The sequence below is a fragment of the Haliotis rubra genome, unplaced genomic scaffold (assembly GCF_003918875.1).
Source record: "Haliotis rubra isolate DU_JTF1 unplaced genomic scaffold, ASM391887v1 Scf250, whole genome shotgun sequence".
Lineage (NCBI taxonomy): Eukaryota > Metazoa > Mollusca > Gastropoda > Lepetellida > Haliotidae > Haliotis > Haliotis rubra.
This window is the reverse complement of record NW_025766559.1, coordinates 641513-668760: the sequence shown is the minus strand read 5'-3', so window position 1 is coordinate 668760 and position 27248 is coordinate 641513. Positions and strand designations below refer to the sequence as shown.

Here is a 27248-nt window from a genome sequence, read left to right as displayed (position 1 = left end):
ACATGGGTACAATGTGTGAAGCTCATATCTGGTGTCCCCCGCCGTGATATTGCTGGAATATTTGCTAAAAGCGGCGTAAAACTAAACTCACTCACTCATACGAATTGAAAATTTGAACAGCTCAAAATATTAAATCTAACTTTTTCACGTTTCATAAGTTTTCGTCCCAGTCACTTTCTGTATATTGTGGCCGAAATGAGTACAATTAGTAAATGCATAAAGTGAGTGAGTAATCTGAGTTTCCGCCGGTTTTAGGGATATTTCAGCAATATCACGGCGTCGGACACCGAAAATCGACTTCACACATTGTACCAATGTGGGGGAGTCGAACCCGGGTCCGGCGTGACGAGCGAACTCTTTAACCACTGGGCTACCCCACCGCCCCAGTTCGTTATAACCGTAGTTACTGTATTACTTAACTTACATGACCATGTAGGATAGCCTGGTGGTCAAAGCGTTCGCTCGTCACGCCGAGGATCCGGGTTCGATTCCCAACATGGGGGCAATGTGTGAGCCCATTTCTGGTCTCCCCTGCCGTGATGTTGGTGTAATATTGCTAAAACCGGATTAAATCTATACTCACTCACTCACTCACTCACTCACTCACTCACTCACTCACTCACTCATTCACTCACTCACTCACTCACTCACTCACTCACTCACTCACTCACTCACTCACTCACTCACTCACTCACTCACTCACTCCATGACCACAGTTACGTTTAATCTCTTATTGTAAGCACTCACCGCTTCCATGAGCCCGTATAACTTGGTGTAGAATTTTCCGGAACTCGACTACCTTCCGAGTGTAAGGCTGGAAGATGATGTCACTTGGCAGGATATATTGTGCTGGGAATATTGGTGGTCTCTCTGCAAACACGTCCGCCAGAGTTGAGGATGCAAAAGCTTCTTTCATCAGGTCATACGAGTCAATCACAACTATGTTACAACCAAAGACGTTCAGACGGAATATGCCATTGAACCTTTTTCTGAATTTCTCGACACTGTGGTGAAGGCGCACAATGTCAATCTGGTGAAAGTTGCCAATGATTGGAAGACCTGAAGGACCCGGGGGAAGGTTGGTCTTCTTCCCCCAGAAGAGGTATTTCAAAGAAGCGGCAAGAACACATGTTGCCACTCCAACGAGGATCAACTCCATGTCACCAGTCCTGGGTCAACAGTGGAATCTGCAAGGAGATGGTCATTTTAGTCGCTCGCCAATATGGGTGAGTGAGTGAGTTTAGTTTTACGCCGAACTCAGCAATATTCCAGCTGTATGGCGGCGGTCTGCAAATGATCGAGTCTGGACCAGACAATCCAGTGATCAACAGCATGAGCATAGATCTACGCGATTGGGATACGATGACATGTGCCAACCAAGTCAGCGAGCCTGACCCCCCGATCCCGTTAGTTGCCTCTTACCACAAGCATGGGTTACTGAAGATCAATTCTAACCCGGATCTTCGCGGGTGTGGTTTGGTGCTGAAGAAAAACTCAGTAATCAAACTACATTATGAATGAGTGAGATTAGTTTCACAGAGCTTTTAGCAATATTCCAGCAATATCAGGGCGGAGGACACCAGAAATGGGCTTCACACATTGTAGCAATGTGTGGAGTCGATCCCGGGTCCTCGACGTGATGAGCGAACGCTTTAACTACTGGGCTACCCGCCGCCCAGCTACATTGTGTATGAAGACAACCTGTACATACTCGCGTCTGAAGCTGACAAATTTCAGTGACTGATGTTATGACTGACTGACTGACTGACTGAGTTTAGTTTTACGCCGCTTTTAGCAATATTTCAGCAACATCACGGCGGGGGACACCAGAAATGGGCTTCACACATTGTACCCATGTGGGGATTCGAACCCGGGTCTTCGGCATGACGAACCAACGCTTTAACCATTAGGCTACCCCACCGCCCCCTGATGTTATAAGCATCGATCCATCGGGTTATAATGAGACACTGTGACCAAAGTCACAAAGCCCGATTATCCGAGCCGATTTCAGCCAACATAGGTGGGGAGAAACCAAACCCGGTATTCGGTATACGAGGCTATGGATACCATAAACATACCGCCATCAAATACTATGTACCTCAGAAAACAGATCCACGAAATGTTAATTCAATTAACATGTTTCTACCTGAGGCAATGCTGTTCATGACAGCCTAGCAAAACATAACTAGTTACCGATTGCGTACAATGCACATCAACGCAGTTTCCTGACAAGTTAGCCATGTGAGTTCCTTAAGGACGTCACAGCTTGTGACAGATCGGGGCAAATTTATGGTGGTCATACTCTCGACCGGATACCGGTTTTTGCTTGTTCCCCGTAATCTATCAGGGCAATAGCTCCAATGAGGAAGTAAATCTAGTAATGTAGGTTAACATTCGACCCTGGCGGTTGCACGGAATGCTTCCAAATTGAACGTACGTTAACTGAAACTAAATATTTATCACTGAGCAACTTTTAAGTCTGAGTGAGTGAGTCAGTCAGGAAGGAAGAAAGGAAGGCCAGGCAACATTGTTAGTCAATCTACCTACCCAGTTATTTTCAGAAGTAAAGGGTCATGATTAACACAAAGCATTCTAAATATATATTTACTGTCAGGCTGCCCTGTATCGTAAAACTGTATCCGTGGTCAACCGGCCAGTCTCTGAGCTAGGTCAATTACAGTATCACCCATGACGGCTACAGGTCATGATAATAATAGAGAAGCTGTTGTCAATACGTTTCTATTAACAGAGCTGCCACAATGTATAACATATAACAAACTCTATTCTGTTCACATTAGTCAGCCGCCGTGATGTTGCTGGACTATTGCTAAAAGCGGCGTAAAACCAAACCAGTCAGACATTAGTCAGAAATATGTCAAAACCGATAAAACAAATCATGTCAACATTCCCACGACCATTATCAAGTTTTACTGGCTTAGTCCAGTTATTTACCAAAAAGTCTAGTTAATATATTAGAATTACCACATTCAAATTACATATAAAGTAATAGCCATGATAATATAAAGGCCGTACAACGACAGACAACCTTCATTAAAAAATACAGGAAAGGTTACCTGTTGTACCAGTTTCCACGACCAACGTTCAGAATGTGACAAGCGGTTTCACCTTGATATCTCGGTAACTTATCAGGTAGGACGTTCAATCACGGTTACATACCTCAGACGTCAAGGTCACGAAAAAAACCTGCGTCACGTCGCAACCGGCAGAGCAGGGAGTGTAGCGGCCGCGGTTAGATATCCCTGTTAAAATGAAGGCCTTTGTAACCGTTCACGTCGCTCAACATCAGTGTCCTCTCAAAGCTTTCGCTGCGATTTTGCCGAAGTGGCTGATATGTCGAGAATAAACCAACAAGGAATTACGCAATATCTGACCCGGGTGAATGTACGATTCCAAGCCTATGTCGATGCTCTTATATATACTATTCACATTTTGCTGAGGATCAAATCGTGGATTCAACAGAAAACTATGATGTGGGATCAAATTTGGTTTTAATATCTAAGCTTATCGTAAGCATGGATCCGAGGTTTCAGTTAGTCATTTCATCTTGTGGAACCCATACCTGCTATTGACAGGTGTTGTGTACTTGTCAGTGACTCGTTCCATCATTTGCAAAATGGCTGGCTGTGCATGAAAACAGTTTTTATGGGTTATGTATCAGGTGCATAAGGTTAGATTAAAGTGAGTGTTTGCCTGAAGAGGGGTTACCATATTATTATTTATCCAGTTTTAAATGGATACAATTTCAAATTATGAATCTACGTTTAAGTAAAGTTGTGAATTTTTGTGATCCCTAGCAAAGTGTGAGTAGTATAATACATTTACGGTGTCAAGAACGCTATTCGTGCTTTAACTATAATAGTTCAAGACAAAACTTTACTGTTAGTTGTACTGTAGAAGACTGTGCTTGAAAATGACAACTGACATCGTGACGTCGGTTACCAAGCGTACGTTTGAATACGACGCTGCAGACCAAAATGGCGTAATGACGTCAAACAATGTTACGTAACGCAATGCGGGTGATTTTTCGCCTGATAAGGTACTGTTGGCGCCTTTGATCTTTAAGCAAAGCATCTCAGAATCGTAGTTTCTGAAGAGGAAGAATTAAAACAAAATGCAAGCAGTGTCAACCCTAAACTTGACAGAAGAAGCTAATTGTTCAGATGACGTTATCAATTAATGACGTCATAAACAACGGAAGACGTCATATACTGTTAGCTCAATAATGAAGCACTTGCCTCTGTTGTCCAGTGAGCATGCATATTTTATAAGCTACACATCTACAAACTACATGTATTGCCACATGCTCCTGGACCGTAAGGCCTTTAAAGTAAACATTTCCGACACAGAAAGCCTTGAAATAGAAGGGGACACGAAGGTGACTCGGCTAAACTGCATTCTCAGCATACTGGATTCAGATATAGCCCTTCGTCTACTAGTTCAATTTGTAATTCTTACATGTGTTAATGATTGCCCTGGACAGAGAGGAAGTTAAAGGAAGGCTAGGAATATAAGGATGAACAACTGGTTTATTTGAACAGGGAGAGACGTTTCATTGTGGGTTCTAACATCGTTATCAAGCATGTGATGAACAGCGTTAGAGCTACACCGAAACGTCGTATTGTAATGAAGTTGTTCATTCATATATTCTTCTACTTCCTTACTACTCCAACTCTCAAAGGAGGAAGTTCAAAACTATAACAAAAAAACTAGGGATTGTAACAGTCACAATGGAGCGATGATACACATGGTTTCAAAATGTTTGCTCTGAAGGTCAAACTCGAAAGAATAACTCCACGTTAAGGTCAAAATCCGCGCAAACACAACGCACCTACAGGCAAACAACACAGTATATATCTTACCTGAAAGGCGTGTAATATACTCCGAGCTAAACCATACAGCCCAGTACAATTTATAATCCGTTAACACAAGCCAGCCTCATTGACGTCGCACCCCATCCACACACCTATAGTTCTGAAGTTAATGACGCAAGAAGTTAAGCATGTGTAACGTACCTGTCACGTACACAGTTACCCCGCATGATGTAACATGTGTAGATGCTTTCTTCATCCCCAAAAGAACGTGGCAATATATGTTTGTGTAGGTATACACATCACAGGCACATACCCTTTATTTCTGTCCTTTATTTCCCTTGTATAGATGGCAAATCACGGTAAGGTGTTTAAAGTATCTGATACCCAGACAAGAACATTAAAACTATAGTGCACACGTCAATGTCATTTCAGAATCGTATTAACGGCCCGTTAAAACACACGATTCCCGTAAATGTCTTCTCGTCCTGTTTATTTCAGCAGTGCATATGTTTATTCATGAAATTAAAACCTCTACCTTGGGATATAAGCACTATCTCGTTACTGTAAAGCTGACTACAATAACACGGTCACTGTTCCCTTTAATAAATCTCTCGTGTCTTATAAGAAATCTATAGCAGTTATACTTGTTAGCGGCAACGAAATACATCGGAAGGTTGGACTCGGGTACTGGATTCCGTATAGACGTTTGTTTGTTTGTTTGTTTGTTTGTTTGTTTGTTGTTTAACGCCGCACTCAGCAAATATTCCCTCTATATAGTGCCTATCTGTAAATAATCGAGTCTGGACCATACAAACCAGTGATCAACAGTATGAGCATAGATCTACGCAATTGGGATACGATGACATGTGTCAACCAAGTCAGCGAGCCTGACCACCCGATACCGTTAGTCGCCTCTTACGACAAGCATGGGTTAGTGAAGACCAATTGTAACCCTGATCTTCACGGGTGCCTCATAATATCACCCACCGGTTCATCTGAGCTGACACATATGTTTACACGACGTAGTACAAATATACATTGCAGCCTTGGGCATACGTGTAAAGCAAACATACCAAATCCCTCAAAAGTGTTGACACTGTAAAATACAGAGGGAAGACATACAGACATGTTTTTTACCCTCCTATCAACAAACTGATTCCAGTAGCCCTTATACATCACGCCAGACTATTCTTCCAGTGGCGTCCTATCCAGAGATACCCAATACACATTCACTCAATAGAATGCGTTATCAAACAAGTATATTCATTTATAAGTGTGGGCATATCACAAATCATAAAACCACTCCGTTCACATTTCCTGGATAGCTGTAGAATGCAAGTAGGCTAGCTCAAAAACACTGTAAGCCACCGCAAGAACAGCACTGAAATGTACACACTCATATATGTAGTAAGTATATACCTTACCTATACGTGTATCCGAGTGTACCTTCCTCACGGCCTGTACATTGAATATTGAAGCGTAGCTATGAATAATAACTTGTCAGATATGTAAACCACCCTTCACAGATCCGACATAGCTGCTATATGCGTGTACGTGTGTGAGTTTGTTTTGTTGACAAAAAACAGCGCGCACGAGTACATGACCTGTGAAGGACAGACATTGTACCATAAAAATAGCATTTTAGCGCGATTACAAGGAGTCGGGTTTCTGACAGCGTGTTCATTCACAAATGTAGGCCACGACGCGCAGACATTTGAGTTTAATCGGACTGTGGTATCCCCACAAAGATCCCGTTGTATACTACAGGACAGGGTATGTCATTATTTTCAAATGGTTTGAGCAGCTGATACTTCTATGATAACTTAACGGCCAACTGGGCAGACCAAGTCATAATGGATCCACAGTCACGGCAGTGTTAATTTACAGGAACAGATTTCCAATGTGAAGCGACGTGGAAAGAATCTTTGTCGAGTAGATGTGAGCTTTTTATATTCATATCTACAGGTATTGTAGCAGTTATGTTTTGGGCATTCCCAGGATTCCTTGCTCACCAGACCTTATCAATGTCATTCCGGACCAAAGTAGATTTCCATGTTTCTTAAAAGGGCCAACGACGGGTGGTGAATTGGTTCATTGCTTGTCATTGAACCCGAACTCGCTGTCAGTGCTCATAACATTAACCACCGGTTTGTCTGGTCCAAAAGGGGAGTGTTGCCCGTATAGTGATCATGTGACTTGAATATCGCTGACTGGGTGTTAAACTGCAAATCTGTTATCGATATGTGAATTATTGGAAACAGAGTTTAAACCGATTGTGACAAACAACCTGATAAGAAGGCACGGCTGACGGACGTCAGAGGTGAGTTACCTCCCAGTATAATCAGAAACCGAACTACTGCACAAAGCAAAAATCCCCTAGGTCATTCCCGGTGAAGGCTGAGGCTTCGTGTGGTGATATATAGACTAACACTTAGTCTCTGAGAATATATATTTTTGATTAATACAAATAATCCAATTTAAATTGAAAAGGAGACTCAGTGAGATGGAAGATTAAGAACCGGATGAAATCTAGATTTGATTCATTTAGGGCTTTAGCATAGCAAGAAGGGCTAGGCAGTAGGGAAAATAATGTACAGGGACTGTGAGACAGACTATGTGATATATTGTAGGTATGGACACTCATGTATCGGCTTATCGCAATAACGATTTAACACACTACCCTGCGGTTACTACGGGACATGACAGATGTAAAGGAAATGTCAACGTTCCCATAACAAAGTCCTTGTCGACTAAACGATCTTAGTGGTATCACAAACATACAACTTTAAAGGCTTCTATAGTCTATTTCTGTCATTTTATGTCCTAGTTTACGAGAGCTTTTTAATGTGAGGCATTTTTCGATTTTTCCTTTTCGTTTTTATAATTCAATTGTCTCGTTTGTCAGGTAATCTTTTACTGCATCATGTATGGCTGAAAATGACCATAAAATATTTCCCGGAAAATGAAGATTGTGCCTCGGGCTATATGGCTTTGAGTTTGCAGCAAAATATGACAGAAGAGAGACTGGGAGGTTTCGCATTCAACAAGGGGCGGTGGGGTAGCCCAGTGGTTAAAGCGTTGGCTCGTCACGCCGAAGACCCGGGTTCGATTCCCCACATGGGCACAATGTGTGAAGCCCATTTCTGGTGTCCCCCGCCGTGATGTTGCTGGAATATTGCTAAAAGCGGCGTTAAACTAAACTCAGTCAGTCAGTCAGTCGCATTCAACAATGTTTCATGTTTGGGAGGCCATGTGTAATATGTTAACGTCACCTAGGCCCATACGTAATCTCTGTTGTCGTGAAACCCATGGCCATGGAAATGACAGTCATGGATAGGAATCGGAGAGAATTTGGGATTCGAACCCAGGTTCACAGGAAAAGAAACCTGTCATAATTTCCCACTAGACCACACTACCAGTGAGTGGACAATACTTAATTGTCCTGTCTGTACTTCACTGGTCCGAAATAACATTCGTAGATTTACTTAAACAATTCACTGGCCACCAGGACCACTGCAAACTTACCATTTAGTGGCCCTGATGAAGTGTTACTAGCCAGGGACCACAGGACCAGCGTAAATTTCTCACACTGGATTCAGCGGATCCTTACAACACGTGTCTAACAGTGCTACGTGTCGGAGCTCGCTTTAAAGTAGGAACAGATAGTGATATTGACACACACTAGTATAATGCTACTGGTAATTTTTAGAATGCCCTCTACTCATGGCATACGTGAAGTTAAATCAAGAACTAGCCTAGAGGCATTGCGTTGTGACTAAATACATCGAAAGTGTTGATTAAAAGCTGGAATTGGTTCACAACACAATATGCGACTGAATCAATGCTATTTTCTGATCGATGTTCATATTGTAGACCGCCTCCGTGGTGTAGTGGTAAGAGCGTCTGCCCGGAGAGCGGAAGGTCGCGGGTTCGATCCCCGACCGCGTCATACCAAAAGACGTTAAAATGTGGTACTTGTTGGTCCCTGCCTGGCGCTCGGCATTAATGGGTACAACAAGGACTGGTCGGCTCGGAGTCAGTATAATGTGTCTGAGTGGGGTATTCATGCTTCACTGCGGCATGGTATCTCAGTGGGCTAGCACTATGAAACCAGTTTCAGTCTGGGCTAGTACAAGCAGCCGCACATACACATACACACGCATGCACGTCGTCATATGAGCGAAATATTCTCAAGCACAGCGTTTCACCTCACCTCACCTCATATTGTAGATCACTGGATTGTCTGGTCCAGACTCAATTGTTTACAGATCGCCATCATATAGCTGGAATATAGCTGCGTGCGGCGTTAAACAATAAACAAACGAAAACATTTTTCAGGCTCGGTAACTTAATAGGTTTGGTGGCATTGCACTTCAGCGCTCATAACATCAACCCCTTGGATTGTTTGTCCCGGTCAACGAATGGTGTAACAAAACCCTTAAGACTTGAAGAGGGACAAACGGCGTACATGCGCTATATAGAAACCAAACACGCCAAAACAATTAGGTGAAATAGAATTATGTATGATGTGTTTGAAGATACTTTAATTTGAACATTACTATTTATTGACATTATTGATTTGTTGACAGAACGTGTCCCTCGGAGCAGTAGGTCGACGTTTTCCAACCACACCAGCGTCTTTGAAAGATGGTCCTAATCTCATTAAACTCAGATCTTTGTGCACGCAGCCTCTACATCCGGCATCTTATGTCAAGATAACCTTCGCAAACTTTGATCGACCAATAAAATGACTAACAACAATCAACATTAGCAGTGGTCGCGTACTGACAACTTCTCGATTCAAAATCCGTAACATAAGAACTTTCTGAAACAAATACATCCAAGAAAGCCAATGCAAGTCTAGAATAAGTTTCTGGGGTCCTGTTCCATATACATTTTGACGATTATCTATGACCCTTTAATTCTGTAAACAAAACACTGACGTACAAAAGAAACTACACACCCGGTGCTATTGGATTACTTTCCAAAAAGTGACGTAAATGTTTTGAAAAGAGTTTATATAGTGATATATAAATCACAGACTTTCCTAATATGTTGCCAAAATACCACAGATATCGTGCCCAATTGCGAAGTTGCCAGTCAAAATCACAACATTTTTCAAATAGTCCCAAAACACCAGATGAGTACTTTCTTTTGAACATCAATTTAAGTTCATTTCAGAGACTAAGTGTCAGTCTACATAAGAACATACTTGGATGGTATATAGATGGCGCAGAATGTATATCAGTAAACATACTTCCAAAGGGCAATGCAAGGTTTCACCCGGTCAAATGTGTTTCCTATTGAAACAAGCGATAGGCAAATGAGCCTGAATTGAGTCGTACAGCCCGTGGCCGTCCCTCGGAATAAATCGTGTAGATCAGTGTCAGTGATTTTAGTTTTACCCCACAGTAAGCAATATTCCAGCTATATGGTGCCTACTGTAAATAATCAAGTCTAGACCAAACAGGCCAGTGATCAACAACATGAGCATCGATCTACGCAATTGGGATACGATGACATGTATCAACCAAGTCAGCGTGCCTGAGTACCCGATCCCGTTAGTCGCCTTTTATGACAATATGGGTTACTGAAGATCAATTATAACCCGGATCTTCACGGGTAAACGTTGTATCAAGGTTGGATGGTTAGAGTCCACTGGCAATGTTTCACTGACATTTTCCTGATCTGGTCTGAAAGGTCGTAGAACAAGGGTTCATATGAGACTGATAATGGTATTTGTTGTTACCATGCCCGGCGTTCGGCATTAAGGACATAACATGCGAACAAGTCGGGTCTGAGTATAATGTGTCTGAGTTGGGACTTCATGTTAAACTGTGGCATTGAATCTCAGTGGGTTAACACTGTAAAGCAAGCCAAACATACTCTTTAAAAAAAGTAGGGGAACTTCATTTTTGATTTGCGATTGAAAACATTGGGAGATATATCGGAGTCAATCAATGTTGATATGATAATAATGAATGTCGTGAGAGTGCATCACCACTTGCACTTCCTTATGACCATAGTTGTTGTACATTAATCGCTCTTGAAAGATGATTGGTGCATGACGTGAAATTTGCATATGTACGATTTTCATTTTAAAACAAAAAAACCCGGCTAGTAACAAACACTAACAACTGTGTGATGCAAGATGATTGTCAAAATTAATGGTCTACATTGATATATCGACCTTCTTGAAAACCGTCAAAATCAAGAATGCCACCCAATGCACGAGTATAGGGCTGTGTTGTGTTTAGGGGTGGTGATAAAGAGAAATGGTGGTACGTTCATAAGATGTCTGTGTTCTAAAAGTTTGTTTACGCTTATACTTCCTATCCAAATTGAAAGTTCACGTTCCCCTACTTTTTTTAGAGTATATAAAGCATTAGGAGCAGTAATCCTGAATGCACCGTTAATCCCATGTCTGCCCACCCTCTTGACATTGCCACATGCGTTGTCACATATGCAACCAAGTACTAATACATCATGAAGCTAAACAGTGAAGGTAAAATTTTTACACGCTTGAATGCAACTGATCAATAGTCAAGATAAGGGATAATATGTGAACAATATAATGCTAATAAAAATAGACAGTATTCGTTTTCATCAAGACCATAGTCAGTTATAATTGCGAGTTCTGGTCTCGGTGATTGCCTCTCAATGAATAACGGTATAAACTCGCCCTGGTTTCAAGGTAAATCACGTCTTATATTTCAACCCCTCTGTTCGGTTTGTTGTTTAACACCGCACCCAACAATACGACAGCAGTCTGTAAATAATCGAGTCTGGACTAGACAATCCAGTGATCAACAGCATGAACATCGATCTTCGCAATTAGGACACGATGACAAGTTTCAAGCAAGACAGCGAACATGACCAGCCGATCCCGTTAGTCGCCTCTTACGACAAGCATGGATTGCAATTCTAACGCAGATCTTCACGGGTATCTCAATCTGTAACTCTATAGCAATATTTATACTCTCAAAAACAAGGAGGTAAACGAGACAAAATAGAAACAACAAATACACTCACGAATTGCTGTAAATGTACAGTGTTAGACACAGACTCAGTGGGAGCAGATGAGCCCGAACGCATCCTGCATCAGCAATTGCATCCGCCACCACTAAAGGTTGAGGTCACTATGCAGGTGACCTTTGGATATACTCTACATACACACAAGCACACAAACTAACCTGTCGCAGCCGGATTCAGACAACTGGAAAGCCGGGATGAAACAGCACACTTATCATGCAAGTCAACCTGTTGTTTAGGCCACACAGCTTGAATATTGCTGAGCGCGGTGATAAGCTAGAAACTGGCCGTAACGCGCAACAGCTTGGGTGTTTCAGATCCATAGTAATCTAGACGTATCGGTTACAATATTCTAACATCCATGAAATGTTTTTCATGTTCATCATCCGGAACACTGTCACCGCACTACGAAAATTTGCCACTCGCCCCCACTGTAAACGTTTGTCAAGAATGCGTTGAAGGATTTACCGGAATCTCAACATTTTGGCTACGAATTATAAAAATGTATGTTATTTAAAAAGCTTATTGACCTTTCTCTTCCTTGATGACTTACCTCTGTATCCGCAACCTTCTTTTCATCACCTTTAAGGATGCCACATCAAACACGACTTTGATGGTACACAGTATCCGAAGTCTGATGAGTCTGCTCTGCGTTCGATATACAACAAACAGCTGCTGCCGAAATGAGTGTAAATGGGATGGTTCTATTTGTTTGAATGTCTGTTGCCTGTGGTTGTTTGGTTAAAGCATCTGTAGCGCGATCATGTTGGACCTGCCGAGCTAGTAATTAGAGGCACCAGATATATATAACTCGTGTTATCTAAAAGTGTACATCATTGCTTGACACAGTCGTCATCCGTGCATCATGATCTCCTTCTTGGTCTACAATATCTGTTACTTAATTTAAAACGTATGGCATTCGACTCAACAACAAAACTCTTCCTGCTCTACGTTTATTTTTTAATATATTAGAACGTATGGCATTCGACTCAACAAAACTCTTCTTGCTCTACGTTTATTTTTTAATATATTAGAACGTATGACATTCTACTCAAGCAACAAAAATCTTCTTGCTCTACGTTTATCTTTTAATTTATTAGAACGTATGACATTCGACTCAACAACAAAAATCTTCTTGCTCTACGTTTATCTTTTAATTTATTAGAACGTATGACATTCATCTCAACAAGAAAAATAGGTGACGCGATCATGTTTGACCTGCCGAGAAAGACCCCGTTCCTCACAGTGATCTTAGAGGTAAAATGATCGAAACTCCCATACTTTAACATAGACTTACGACTGTCGTAGCGCTACGATCGCTTTGAGGAAAGAGCCCTGGTAATTAGAGCCACTAGATATATATAAGTCGTCCTATATATCAGAGAACATTAATGTAGCTTGATATAGTTGTCATCTATGCATCATGATCTCCTCCTTGGTCTACAAGTATCCTTTAAACTATTAGAACGTATGTCATGCGACTCCACAACACAAATCGGTCACGCGATCATGTTGGCCAAGCCGAGGTGGTAATTATAGGCATGAGATATATATAAAACCCATCTAAAAGTGTACATCAGCGCTTGACAAACTCAGTGAGCGGAATAGTTTCCACATTTTGCTAGCCAGTTGGACTAGCTATGTCTGAAGGTTACTAGCCCTCAAAATAATTCACTAGCCCGAAATTCGAATGTAGAATGTAGATTACAAAAATACATAAGATATTGTCGGCATGACACGGGTTTCATCATTAAGCTGCCAATATGATGGACATTTTTATCAGTCCATAACCTTGCATGATTTAAAAGTGTGTTATAATTTAACAACTCGGAGACAGTGATATATGTGACTGTGGAGATTTACTGGCCCGACTGGATTTCTACTAGCCACAGGCTAGCGGGCCAGTGGCTATTACAGCACACTGGACATGCTCGTCATCTGTACGTTATGATCTCCTTCCTGCGAGTACCTTTATATTTATTACAACGTATGTCATTCGACTCAACAACAAAAATCGGTGACGCGATCATGTTGGACAAGCCGAGCTGGTAATTAGAGAACTAAATACATATTAATCGTCACTAGATATTTATAACACCCAGAAGAGTACATCAATGATGCTTGACAAAGTTGTCATCTGTGCGTCATGATGTCCATGCTCTACGATAATCTTTTAACTTATCAGAACGTATGCCATTCGACTCAACAAAAAAAATCGGTAACGATCAAAATTACGTGATCAATCCAAACATAATCGGAACATATCTGACAGGAATTTGACATTGAGTGTCAAGTAAAGATAAGATCTATGGACGAACAACAGCTTTACAACTAGGAGCGGCGTAATACCTTTATCAAGTGTTTGGAAATCCACCGTAACGTAGCTCCTTATTGTAATGAGGAAGTTGTTCACCCTTACATTGTATCCTTACTATAGGTTATCCATTCGAAATGGGTTAAGTTGTCTTTTTTAAAAGAATGACAGCTGTTGTTGAAATGTATTTGTATATACACCTGAAAAACGTTAAGCACTTCCTTATTTCATGGAATACTGGGAAAAGGTACATATGTTCTTGATCTCATTTGTAAATGTATGAGATACCACAGATTCCTATAAATAGTGAGTTACTAAGTTGAGTTTAACGCCGCACTCAGCAATATTCCAACCATATGGCCGCGGTCTGTAAATAATCTTATCGGGACCAGACAATCCAGTGATCAACAGCATGAGCATCGATCTGCGCAATTGGGAACCGATGACATGTGTCAACCAAGTCAGCGAGCCTGACTACCCGATCCCGTTGGTCGCCTCTTACGACAAGCATGGGTTACTGAAGGTTCATTCTAACCCGGATCTTCACGGGTGAATCCTATAAATACTTAATACAAGTACCATATATGTTCCTTCACATGACCCCGTGAAGATTCAGGTAAGAAGTGGTTTTCAGCTTTTTGTAAGAGGCAACTAAGGGGATCTGATGGTCTGGTTCACAGACTTGCTTGATGCACGTCATCGAATTTCGATTACGTAGACTGGCGGTAATAATGTCAGTCACAAGATTGTCTGGTCCAGACTCTATTGTTTACACACCGTCATCTTATAGTTGGAATATTATTCAGTGCAGTGTTAAACAACATACAAACTCTTCAGATTGATCCTGGCACTGTGGAATCCAAAGAATCAGAGGAAGCAAATGACAGAGAAACTGAAACGTTGCTGCCAAAGCAAAAATACGCGACAGTTTATCCAATAATGATTTTCGTTTCTGCATTGCAATGTGCGTAGATCACAATTAATCGGAGATACTTTGTTTCGTGAGACGATTAAACGAATTTTACGGTACTTAAACAATATCAATTTCACATGGAAATATGCTTGACCTTCTTGTTGGTATGTGCACAAGATCTAAATACCTGGAGTAAAGTGCATTTGGCAATGTGGTTGTCAGTGGAATATTCACTTGTGATAAACGATATGGCCATTCTGAAATACGTTTGGAATTCAAAATATGCAATGACGTCAAACAATGAATTACATCATTACATATGTTCCCTGTGGCAACAAGCAGTACAATTGCAACGTTTATACACCATTTCACGAAATCAATAGGTTCTTTAACAGAAGGTGACTGATATACGAAATGGCTGTTGGAATTCAAAATATGCAAAATATGCAAAATATGCAATGACGTCATCAAACAATAAATTACATCATTACATCCCTGTAACAAAATATAGTTAAACTGGAACGTTTATACAGCAATTCACGAAATAGATAGCTTCTTCAAGAGACGATGACTGAAATAGAGTATAAATAAAACCCAAATACCTCGATTGAAGTAAGTTAAATATATCCATAGCCGGCTCCTTCACTCAAGAATCTTGAAACATTCCCCATTACCACAGTGATACCAACATGGCTTTTGGCAACTAAGTGTAAATATCCTCTGTAAAGTGTTGTCATTATTTTATTTCTACTGCAGGCAATATTGCCTCAGCTGGCGAGATTCTACACCTGTTGCCTTAGGGCTATTTGTAATGCCTCTGAAGTTGTAGAGCTGTTGCAATGAATTTGTGGTGCACTGTACACAGATTTGTGTAAGCCTATCCTCCTTCGTAGTGTGCTTTGTCGGATCCCCTATTCTAGGGACGGGAGCGGGGGTGGGGGTAGACTAACGCTTAGTCTCTGAATATATAATTTTGATGTTAACAAATAGTCCCATTTAAACTGAAAAGAAGCCCAGTGAAATGGGAGATCCTGAACCTAAGGAAATCTAGACTTGCTTCATTTAGGGCTTTAGCATTGCAGGGACGGCTATAGTCTGTCATACAGACCTTGAAACAAATATACCCAAAGCAGCCCATGCAAGTCTAGAATGTGTGGCAAGTTTAGATTACCACAGTTTCAGGAAGAAAGTCTCTGGGCTCTTTTTAATTGTATTGTATTTTATTTCTATTTTAAAACTGTTTTTCTGTAAAATATGTTCATTTCAGAGACTAGCTGTTACTCTAGGAGGGATAGCAGTAGGGAAAATAGTGTTTCAGGAACTGTGACACAGACTAGGGTGGGGGTGGCAGTGTTGTCAGTTGAACACGCTAGAAACCTATTATCGTGGCTTCAAATCATGGTTCACGCCGATTATGTTTCTAGGTTGATCAGCACCTTATACCTGCTCGTTGGTTCCACCAACATGGCAAACTTCCAAGACCTGAACCACGGACCCTTTTCTCCCATATTAAACCGTGATATAACAGGAATATTGTTCAAAGCTGCATTAAAACCAAATCATTCTTTGCGGAATCGACTGTTAAATGTCCTTACTGGGAGAGGCACGGGATGTTTAATAGAATAGTCTCACAGTCCCTGAACCACATTATTTTCCCTCCTGTCTAGACCACCCTGCAATGCTAAAGCCCTTAATGAAGCAAGTCTCCCATCTCACTAGGCTCCTTTTCCATTTAAATGGGATTATTTGTTACTATCCAAATTATATATATTCAATGTTTATGTGTTAACGTACAGCATATGTTTACCTATACAGTATGACCAGTGAAATAGTTTTCCCTGTAATCATTATGTTTCGATCTCAAATCCCCTTTTCGCAAAAAAATCATTCACTCCTTTGAATTATCAAACTAAGGGTCTCTGAGAGGGAACAACCACCCTATTGTCCAAAACTATGCCTTGTTTCATTGCCCGCTGGTAAGAGTTGCATGACTTGATTACAAGGGGATCCGTTGGTCATGTGTTCGAATTCGCCCCGAAGATGATCCTTCCTCGTTGCAGTAAATGGTAGGCCTGTATGATCTTCATCATATATATCTTCCAAAACAACATACCGGATAATTAGCCGAGCAATCTCTGCCTGTTCCTAATCTGACATGTACATCAAAACCAGAATCTCCCATGCAACAAATATGGGCATTTCATGGCTCAATGCTGGCTGCAGATCACCATCGATAGGGCCACGTCTTTTCATTCAACCAATTTCCAAAAGAATATTGCCAAGGTAGCTCCAAGAGGTTGTAGCTGATAAGGCTATGGAGCTTTATACGATTCCAGTTGGCATTGATATTCCGATATCCCCTTAATAACTCCGAGGGCTTAATTGTAACACCAAATCTTATAGATTCTCACAAAATATAATGTCCCCAACAGAACATATAATATTAGAAAATATAATGTCCCCAATAGAACAAACAAACTTTCACAGTTTCAATATGGTCAGATCCCAACAATCTTTGAATTAGCGCAAAATCAAGAACAGATGTTTCGCAAGTACCAAATTCCCTTGTGAACAAAACTAGCTGTGTCATGCATGGCCCCAGTTTTTCAATAAGGCTCTCGTAGTGGTGAGGAACGAATTCAAGTGTCATTGTTTGTGAGATGAAGCAAAGACGATTCAGCTTCACTGGTCCAGACAGTTCTGGTTGTTCCTGGGGGCATGAAGTATTCATTACGAAGGGCCCGCTTAATGAAGTTCAGTCTGACCAAGGGTCGAAGTGTATGTTTGGGTTGATTCAACTGGTCATGTTGTTATATGAGATACAATAAACTACGCTTATAACGAACCCAAAAGGACCACTTATTTCAGTTCGTGATAACCGTAATTCGTTATACGAATTTCTACTAAAATATACAGAAAGAAGCAGGGACCGAAAAACAGTTCGTTATATCCAAAGTTCGGTATAAGCGTGCTCGTTATAACCGCATGTTACAGTACATCGTGTCAGCTAGGTCTAGTACGTATCATACAGAGTATAAGAGCGGAGCTTCAGGGCGTGTTCAATGCGAGTTTGAGTGAATTACGTGGCTTTTAGCAATATTCCAGCAATATCACGTCGGGGACACCAGAAATGGACTCCACACATTGTACCCATGTGGAGAATCGATCCCAGGTCTTCGGCGTGACGAGCGAACGCTTTAACCAGAAGGCTACCCCACCGCCCCCAATGAGATTTTGAAAAGTATGTTGAGGTTTGTAATTATATGACGCTTTTTGATGAAAAGTAAATATATCAAATTCACGTGTTGTTCTATTTCAAAAGAATAAGCAAAGGTGTTTCGTATTTAAAGACCATATATTCATATATATATATTATTCATATATATTAAAGACCATATAAATCAGTCGTCTAGCATCTTTCAAGTCGCGAGGGAGTGCTTCTTAAATACGATAGTGACGTATTTGTTTAAGCGCAGTTTTATTAAATTCAGAGTCGTCTCTCACACTCTGGTGTGTTCAGAACGCTCCCCTGTCTATACGGAGACTTTGATAAGTAGGAGGGAAGGGATACCTCGTCGTTCACGATGTCGCAATTTTACAAGATATTCGCTACACAAAGGAAGAAACGGAGACACAATAAACTCACCCCAGGGTAGATCCTCTTTCCATGTCGGTAAAGTAGTTCACTGGACCAGTAGGAGGCGTATACAGTTTAATTAAATTCCCATACAGTTCCTCATTTTGTGACGATCCATAGGAGGCTGGGTCAGGTAAACCCTCAAGCAGGTAAATTCTCAGTGTGTAACCAAGCGAAACATTTAGACAGCTATTGCAGTATCTCGTTTTAGAAAGTTTACCTCCTGAGATATATTCAGTTATCGTACAAGAGTAAACGATAATGTTGCAAGTCTTTGAATAATATGTTATTTAATAAATCTACCTGAATCGCTATTTGTATCGAAATTTACATTCCACGAAAAAAAGATACTATTCGGCTTTAACGAGCTTGGAAAAGGGTGCAGTAAAATAAGGCTATAACGAACTCAAGGGAACCACATTGTAGTTCGTTATAACAGTACTTCGTAAAATGCATTTCGACTCAAATATGCTGCAAGAGGCCGTGACAGAAAAACACAGTTCGTCATAAGCGTAGTCGTTATAAACGTAGTATACTGTGTACGTATTTACATGTAATTCGGGTTTGGTGTGTGGATTTGAATAAATATCGTATGATGTTATACTCGCCGGATATGTAGAAGAACCCTGGACTTACTGCAGTGAACACTGGCCCGCTTTTCTTAAGGAGTGTTTCGAAGCCCTTAGAAATGACAAGTAAGACAGCAACGACGGGATAATGGAATGCGGTATGAACTTCATTTGGTGAACTTTTTATGTGCTGTGCATGTTAAGTTTATTTCAGCTACCGTCTAGGGGCGGTGGGTAGCCTAATGGTTAAAGCGTTCGCTCGTCACGCTGCAGACCCGGGTTCGATTCCCCACATGGAAGCAACGTGTGGAGTCCATTTCTGTTGTTCCCCGCCGTGATATTGTGGAATATTGCTCAAAGCGGCGTAAAACCATACTCACCAACTCAGCTATCGTCTACAATTTAGTAGCCAACATCGGCAATATCTCAAGTATATAGCTAAACGCATACATTCATTAGCGACATTCAAACAGTAAAGCAATACAATGAATAAGAGCTGGAATATTGCTGAGTGCGGTGTTAAACAACAAACAAACAAACAAACAAACATACATTTCCTCAAAAGTCAAACATTGATATTGTCTAACGCCGAACTAAGTCTACAAGCAAATGTTCCTGCCAGTCATCGTGTGTTCACCAGACAGACCAGTGAACGACTTGACGACCAACGTTCCACGTCACCACGGTACAAATACATGTCACCTACCAATTCACAGAACAAGACAACAAGATCAATTGAATCACCACTCTCCACAGCACATGGGGCCTTTTTCAACGGGGATTTACATTGACTAAACCTTCTTCGCATCACAATCAGTCAGACATTGATAACAGGCTCGCTGGCTTGGTTGACACTAATTGCGCAATTCGATGCTCATGCTGTTGATAACTGTATTGTCTGGTCCAGACTCGAATATTTACAGACAGCCGCCATTCAGCTGGAGTATTGCTGAGTGTGGCGTTAAACTAGCAAACAGAACAAACAATAAGATATGATTTACCTTTGATATACCGTTATTAATTCAGAGGCAATCACCGGGTCTAGATTCCGTTATTATGATCGCATTAGAATAACTGACTATAGCTTTGATGAACACGAAGATTATTTTATTCTTATTAGCATTATATTATCCTCAAATCATCCCTTATCGTTAATACAGTCGTGCCCCGTCTATCCGAACCTCAGATATCCGGAAAACTCGCCTTCCGAACGAAAATTCATTAAAACGAATTCACAACGTTGTCAAACTACTCACTTAACCGGAAATCCGGTTTCCATAAACGGACGGTCATTTTCACATACCAAATGCTAAATCATGTGCATTTTTCACTCGTATATCCGGATGGCTGAGCACCTGTCAGTATGTTTACACGCGCATTTTACCGAGTGGCCTTGCGTGCCCTAACATGAAACAAGGGTTTACAAGCCGGCATTCTTTGAAGGGTGAGAGGAGTGTTGATACAAACGAAAATCCAGCTGTCACCTTACGCACTGCAATACGGATGATCAAGCAAGCCTGGACCTCTGTGAGCGAAAAGACAATCGCTAACTGTTTTCGCCATGTCGATATCATCCAATCAAATGAAGACCCAGAAGAAGACATGGCCTTGGAGGAATATGGGTGTAGCATTCAAACCTGTGTAAACTTTACCTTCACTCGTTTAATACGTGATTTATTAGTACCTGGCATATGTGACAATGCATGTGGCGATGTCAAGAGGGTTTTGATTATTGCTATAAATGTTTGGGTTTTTTATATGAGACTGTTACAGCGTTAGCCCACTGAGATACCATGCTGCAGTTTAATATGTAGTAAAATCCTCATAATTTTACCTGGCCATTTGAAAATTTAAATCTCAGAATTTTATTCAACTTAGGATAAAAGTTGTTTAACGATCAAGGTTCAAATCGGTATTTTTGGTTTGTATTACAAGGGGGTATGCACATTAAATGAAACACCGAGAACAAGGAGGGTTGGTCTAAGTTGACGCTCATCACGTACCGCACGTGCATTTGTTTCACTGTTCCAACTACTGCGCTTACCCCCTTGTAATACAAACCAATATAAGCGATTTGAAACTATGATAGTTTGTTAAACATCTTTTTTCCTAAGTGGAATAAATATCTAAGATTTAAATGTTCAATTGGCAAGGTAGAATTATGAGGATTCGCAATCTTAATTTCACTTTATTCGATTTACATTTTTGTTTAAAGTGCAATTCACCGGTACGTTTTCACTGCAAACAGACTATAACACTGCTTTGGCTGCCCTGTACATATCCTGCCCACCTTAAACCTGCTCAGGTCACAAATTAGTCGAAATTAGGCAACGTTGGTCGCGGACTGTCCTTGGATGGGTGACAGTGATGACTCCTTAGAGTTTCTAGGACTTCAGTCCTCACCTACAACGAAGTACACGTGACACGTGGTCTCACATTAGGCAAGTGAGTTTGTTAAAAAACTGCCTCTATTTACCCAGTGGTAAATGGGTACCCGGTGGGATAAGTCATATGACTATTAACCTTCTAGCGCCTCACATGCAGCTTGTGTTAACCGGGGTAATAAGGTTCAGTATGTTATATGCGCTTAGAGCATGCCGGTTCAACGCCATAAGCGGCCTTATCATTATTATTATTATTATAAAATTTCGGGAAAGATTTACTAAGGAAACCCCACCATTAGGAATACGTATATAGACAATGATACAAAAATGTTAGCTTATTACATTTCGCTGCAGACCAATGTCCCTTAAATATTTCAAGGTCAAATGCCCACCAATGTCCCTTAAATATTTCAAGGTCAAATGCCCGCCAACACGGGTAAACATATGTGCTGCCTAACAGCACGAATTCCTAATAACCAACCCTCTCGCAAAGTATGCCTGATCATGAACCTTTCATTACCAGTGCTACATTCAGTAGCTTCACCCGCGACAGTCTCTTTTTAACAGCCATTGACTGGTAAAACGACCGTGCAAACAGCATCGTCGCAAAACTGCTTCATCACGTCTTGACAATCCCACGTTGCTGAGGTCAGCACTTTGGTTATTTCGTCCATTCTGCTGTTACCCAGCTGGGTGTCCCTAATTTGATGTAACAGATCCCAGATATAGCTTGTCATTGTTGGTTTCAGATCACTGTACGGGACAAGGAAAAGGTGTTTGCTATGCGTTCTGCAAACATGGCGGGCCATCCAACATTAAACGATGTCGTAATGACCGCTGGCGAGATCGTAATTGTGTTCCTTAATCCGTAGCGTTACTATAAGCCTAGATGAAACACTAGAAGAGACTACAAATGAAACTACAAAGTGTATTGCTCTTTTTGTCTGATGATCACAGAAGGTGGTACGATAGTCTGGGCACTGTAAACTGAGATTTCGTCTGGGATGCTCATTCAGATCCAGTCAATTCAGTGCTTTATTGTACGAAAGGCCATAGGCCCATATACATTCGAGTTACATATATTTCTGAAGCAGAACAAAAATACAATGATGTTAACAATAGGATGTTTTGCGTAATATTAAAGCATGGTGTATAAACAGAGCAATTTGGAATTGGATTGTGGGGTTTTTGCAGGATAACAGCTTCTTAAAACTATATGTAGACATGGAGTTGTATGGAGGTAAGTACTTAGATCTAAGTTGAGCATAGATGGGGCAGACATATATGAAGTGGTACTCGTTTTCAACGCCATTATTACATATTTTGCAAAGTCGGGCTGATTTCTCGATGCCGTGGTGTCTTCCTTTGTTCACTTCCAATTCACTGAGACCAAGTCTGAATCGTATAAGGGTACTTCGCAGAGATTTAGGTTTAATGTTGTGGAGATAGGTTTCAGTTTCAAAGATCGATTTTATGTTGCGATATGTGTTGTATCTTGAGCTCTCCTCAAGACATGAATGCCAATCCTGTTTGAACATGTCAGTGGCGCGAGTACGAAATATTTTCAGAAAGGAATGACAGTCGCCCACTGTTTGTGAAGTCCATACAAGGCCGAAGCCATAGGTGAATAGTAAGTTCTTTATTGATGAAGCCCACGTGTCTTTGCCGATTTCGTGTAGGTGGTAAAGCATGTTATACGCTTTCTGCGGTAAGCGATGGGCTGGCATATGAATCAGTTTAATCCAGTAGCGTAAGCATCTTGTGTGGGATTCGATGTACAACGGGTAGCGTCCACACTCACCATACACCAGTCTGAAAATTGCACTTGCGATCTGGAATGTTCTAAATACCACACAAAGAAGTGACCTTAACAGTAAACATGACACAATTTGTGAACATGGACCTGTGTGAACCATATCTATACTTTTGTTGGTTAAATTATTTTCGGAATATTTGTATCTAAGTTAATTGGAGTGAGCACAGGGGCGTGTCACGCTTAGAAACAGCGTTAGAAAGACATATAGGTATATAGACCCTACCCTAGTATTATATAAAAGGATGATCTTTTTATATAGTACTAGGGTAGGGTCTATATACCTATATCTTTCTAACGCTGTTTCTAAGCGTGACAGGGGCGGCGGGTTAGCTTAGTGGTTAAAGCGTTGGCTCGTCACGCCGAAGACCCGGGTTCGATTCCCCACATGGGTACAATGTGTGAAGCCCATTTCTGGTGTCCCCCCGGCGTGATATTGCTGGAATATTGCTAAAAGCGGCGTAAAACTAAACTCAGTCAGCCAGTCAGTCTAAGCGTGACACGCCCCTGTGGGAGTGAGTAAGAGTAAGAATGCGGTTAACGTTGCCTTCACCAATAGTCAAGGTGATATAGTGAAATCGATCTTTGATGAGAGGCGTGTGGTTACATTTGGAAACAAAAGTAGTACATGCTTGGATTTAATGTGAAACAATTCCTCACAGCACTGACTGAATTTGTAATCACAATCTGGATATGGGATAATGCCGTAGAGTGACATATCAAAAGACGAGGTTATAAATGCTCCATGAGAGTCACGCTACTTAATAATGTATTGGGTCGTATACATTCAGGTCTTTCTGGCTCCACTCTCACTGGGAGGGAGAGAGGTTTTAATCCGATCCTGGCACTTTTCAAACAATCACAGTGTCCAAATGAAGAAACGTTCCTGATATCCTCTGATCTGTGAGTGAGTTTTTTTTACGCCCCTTTTAAGCAATATTCCAGCAACATCACGGCGGGCGACACAAGAAGGCTTCGCACATTACGCCAATGTTGGGAATCGAACCCGGGTTTTCGGCGTGACGATCAAACGCTTTAACCACTAGGCTAGCCGGCCCACCGCCCATCCCCACTGTGAATTAAAAATGACTTTAGGCAAGTACACAGTGAGGAACCAAATATGTTTCCACTGATTTCTTTCGTAATTTTATATTTTTTTAAAAACATAAGTCCTCATCAGCTCGAGCATGTAAACATGTCTTAGCGTGGCGATAGAAACAAAAACGACTTGCTTAACCTGTTCTTTTTCCCGAGTACAGGAAGCTGAACAGTCCTAGAATGACATTTAGTCTCCGAAACAGTTATTATTCTAAAAGGGGTGTTCCTCTCTTGCAAGTCGGGCAAGTAGCCAATGTCGCCGACGGGGTAGATGGGAGCTAATATAATTATGTTTATAATAAGGAGTAAACCACCATACCCCCAAAAAATGTAAATGAAGGGGGGTTAATTTACCTTGTCATAACATGGCACCTAATATACCTTACAGTAAAACAACATTGTTAATTATTGCTGTTCTAGATACATGGAGATGGATGGATAACATGGAGATGTATGGAGAACAGCAATGTAAGAACTGAACAAAAACCATTCCCTCTACTGGTGAAGTTCTTGTGGGATGAGTTAAACAAACAATCCCAGTCGACCATGCCTCATAATCCTCTTACTCTTTGAATATACAACTTGCCCCACTGGCAAAAGAGGATACAACCTTTTAAAATATTTATCTATGACAAACTTCCAAACTGAGCACAGACTGACTGACTGAGTTTTAGTTTTCCGCCGCTTTTAGCAATATTCCAGCAATATCACGGCGGGGAACCAGAAATGGGCTTAACATATTGTGCCCATGTGGGGAATCGAACCCGGGTCTTCGGCGTGACGAGCCAACGCTTTAACCACTAGGCTACCCCACCGCCCCTCTGAGCACAGAACAATGCTTAATTTTAGGCTGGAGCTAAGGCAATCTAGACTTACCAAATCAAACTATTACGTGGGTTGAGCTCCTATTATATATAATGTATACTCCCCAGGGAGTTGAGCTTGATAATACGATGTTCCGTTGAGATTGACATCCAATGATCGAGGGAAAAATACCAGCCCCTTGAGTATGTACTATAGAATTTTTTATTTTTTTTTATAGTTGCGTGGATATGTGTGCTATATAAAAATCCTATAATAATGATAATAATAATAATATCCCCTAACGTCTGGAAGACAGACTGAGACCAACCCCACTTAGGCTTAAAATGTCCCCCGCTTGAACACATATGTGGTCTCGTTCACCATACATGGGTCAGATCTAATTAATGGATGGACGTACATTTCAGAACCACAGGATTCTTGTACAAAATCGTACAATCACAGCCAGATGATTCAGTCTGCACTGAAAGCTCCAACGAAAGCTGCTTGTTAAAGGACAGATTCTGACGTGATGTAATATATATCCAGACACATCAATGGATAGTGCTAGAACACTGAAATATCGCAGTTTAACATGGACATGCCACTCTGACACAATACAGAGACTCTGGATCAACCTTGTTTTACTCCCTTACTCCCGAGCGCCAGGCAGAAAAAGATTCATCTTTTTACGTCCTTTTACTTGAAACGACCGGCGATCGAAACATCCCTCTTTTGCTCAACTGCAGACGCTCTGTGACCTCTTTCTAAATAAAGGCACGACTGTCTGGTAAATATAGCATACATTTCTAAAACGGGATGTCTGCAAGACAATCTTCGATCAACGGCGTGACGCAGAATCTGACGAAATTAATCAGCTAAATGCATACAGTAACATTTACAATACTACAACAACCATGCAAGTGTCTTACCGACGGCGCTTCTCGTGATCAGAAGAATAACGCATTTGGGGCGGAGAATCTTTCCGGAGTGTTGACAAACGGTCGCTCCCAGAAATCTTGTTGTATTGAGCGTATGTTGTAGAAGAACTGCAAAACACGTGGCTGAACAGTTGATCGATCAACCACCTACTCAACGAATAGAACCACCACGCTATAATGTTCTGAAGTCCATTATTTTCTGTCCGCATTGTCTTGAATGGCTTCCAGGCATAATCAGTGCAAACACGGAACATTAACGACGGAGAATAATCAGCCTCGATTATCTACCAAAACAAATTCCATGTGTACATGCGTTCTGATGAATTGGAATGAATTGCATCGTCAATAAGAGTACATGTAAGGCTGAAATAATCCGATGAGCTGATATAAGTGCGAAAATGTCAACTCTCCCCCAACATCCATTAGTCCAATGAATTCATTAATATTGCCGCGCCGTGTGATGTGTTTAGTCAATAAACATAATTACAAGCTGTTACCTGAGTATGAACGTTAATTTTCTACCAATCTGCTATGTATATATGCGTTCACATTATCGATGTCATTAGTCAAAAGGATTGTCGTGTTATTCAAACCTAAAGCAATGACTGCAAACAGGACGCATGTCAAGCCTTTCAATGTCTGATAATATTATTCAACAGATCAGCTTTGTCAGAAGTAGGTTTTGTACGTATTCAGTACAGTACAAAGTAAACATAGTTGTCAATATCTGGCTGGTTGTGATGCGAGGTAGGTTTAGTCAATGTAAATCCCCGTTGAAAAAGCTCCATGTGCTGTGGAGAGAGTGATTCAATTGATCTGGTTGTCTTGATCTGCGAATTGGTAGGTAATGTGTTATTTTACCCTGACGGTGTGGAACGTTGATCGTTAAGTCTATCACTGGTTTGTCTGGTGAA

At 41.1% G+C, this 27248-nt stretch overlaps 1 protein-coding gene across 6 annotated transcripts in view; it reads right to left on the bottom strand.

The window, feature by feature from the left end:
• The window catches only part of LOC124279497 (cytochrome P450 2U1-like), a 38723-nt gene extending 19859 nt beyond the window's left edge, over positions 1-18864 (bottom strand). The window contains exons 1-2 of one of the 6 annotated variants that reach the window (XM_046715320.1): positions 18738-18864; positions 748-1187 (exon numbers count right to left, since the gene is read on the bottom strand). In XM_046715320.1, coding sequence (XP_046571276.1) covers positions 748-1159 — 412 coding nt within the window. In that variant the 5' untranslated portion in view covers positions 1160-1187; positions 18738-18864. Of the gene's footprint in view, positions 1-747; positions 1188-3074; positions 3132-4880; positions 4973-6256; positions 6412-11864; positions 11937-12417; positions 12509-18737 lie in introns of those variants that run through there. The other 5 variants (XM_046715322.1, XM_046715324.1, XM_046715318.1 and 2 more) reach the window with 5 other exon arrangements.
• Between the last annotated feature and the right edge of the window lie 8384 nt (positions 18865-27248).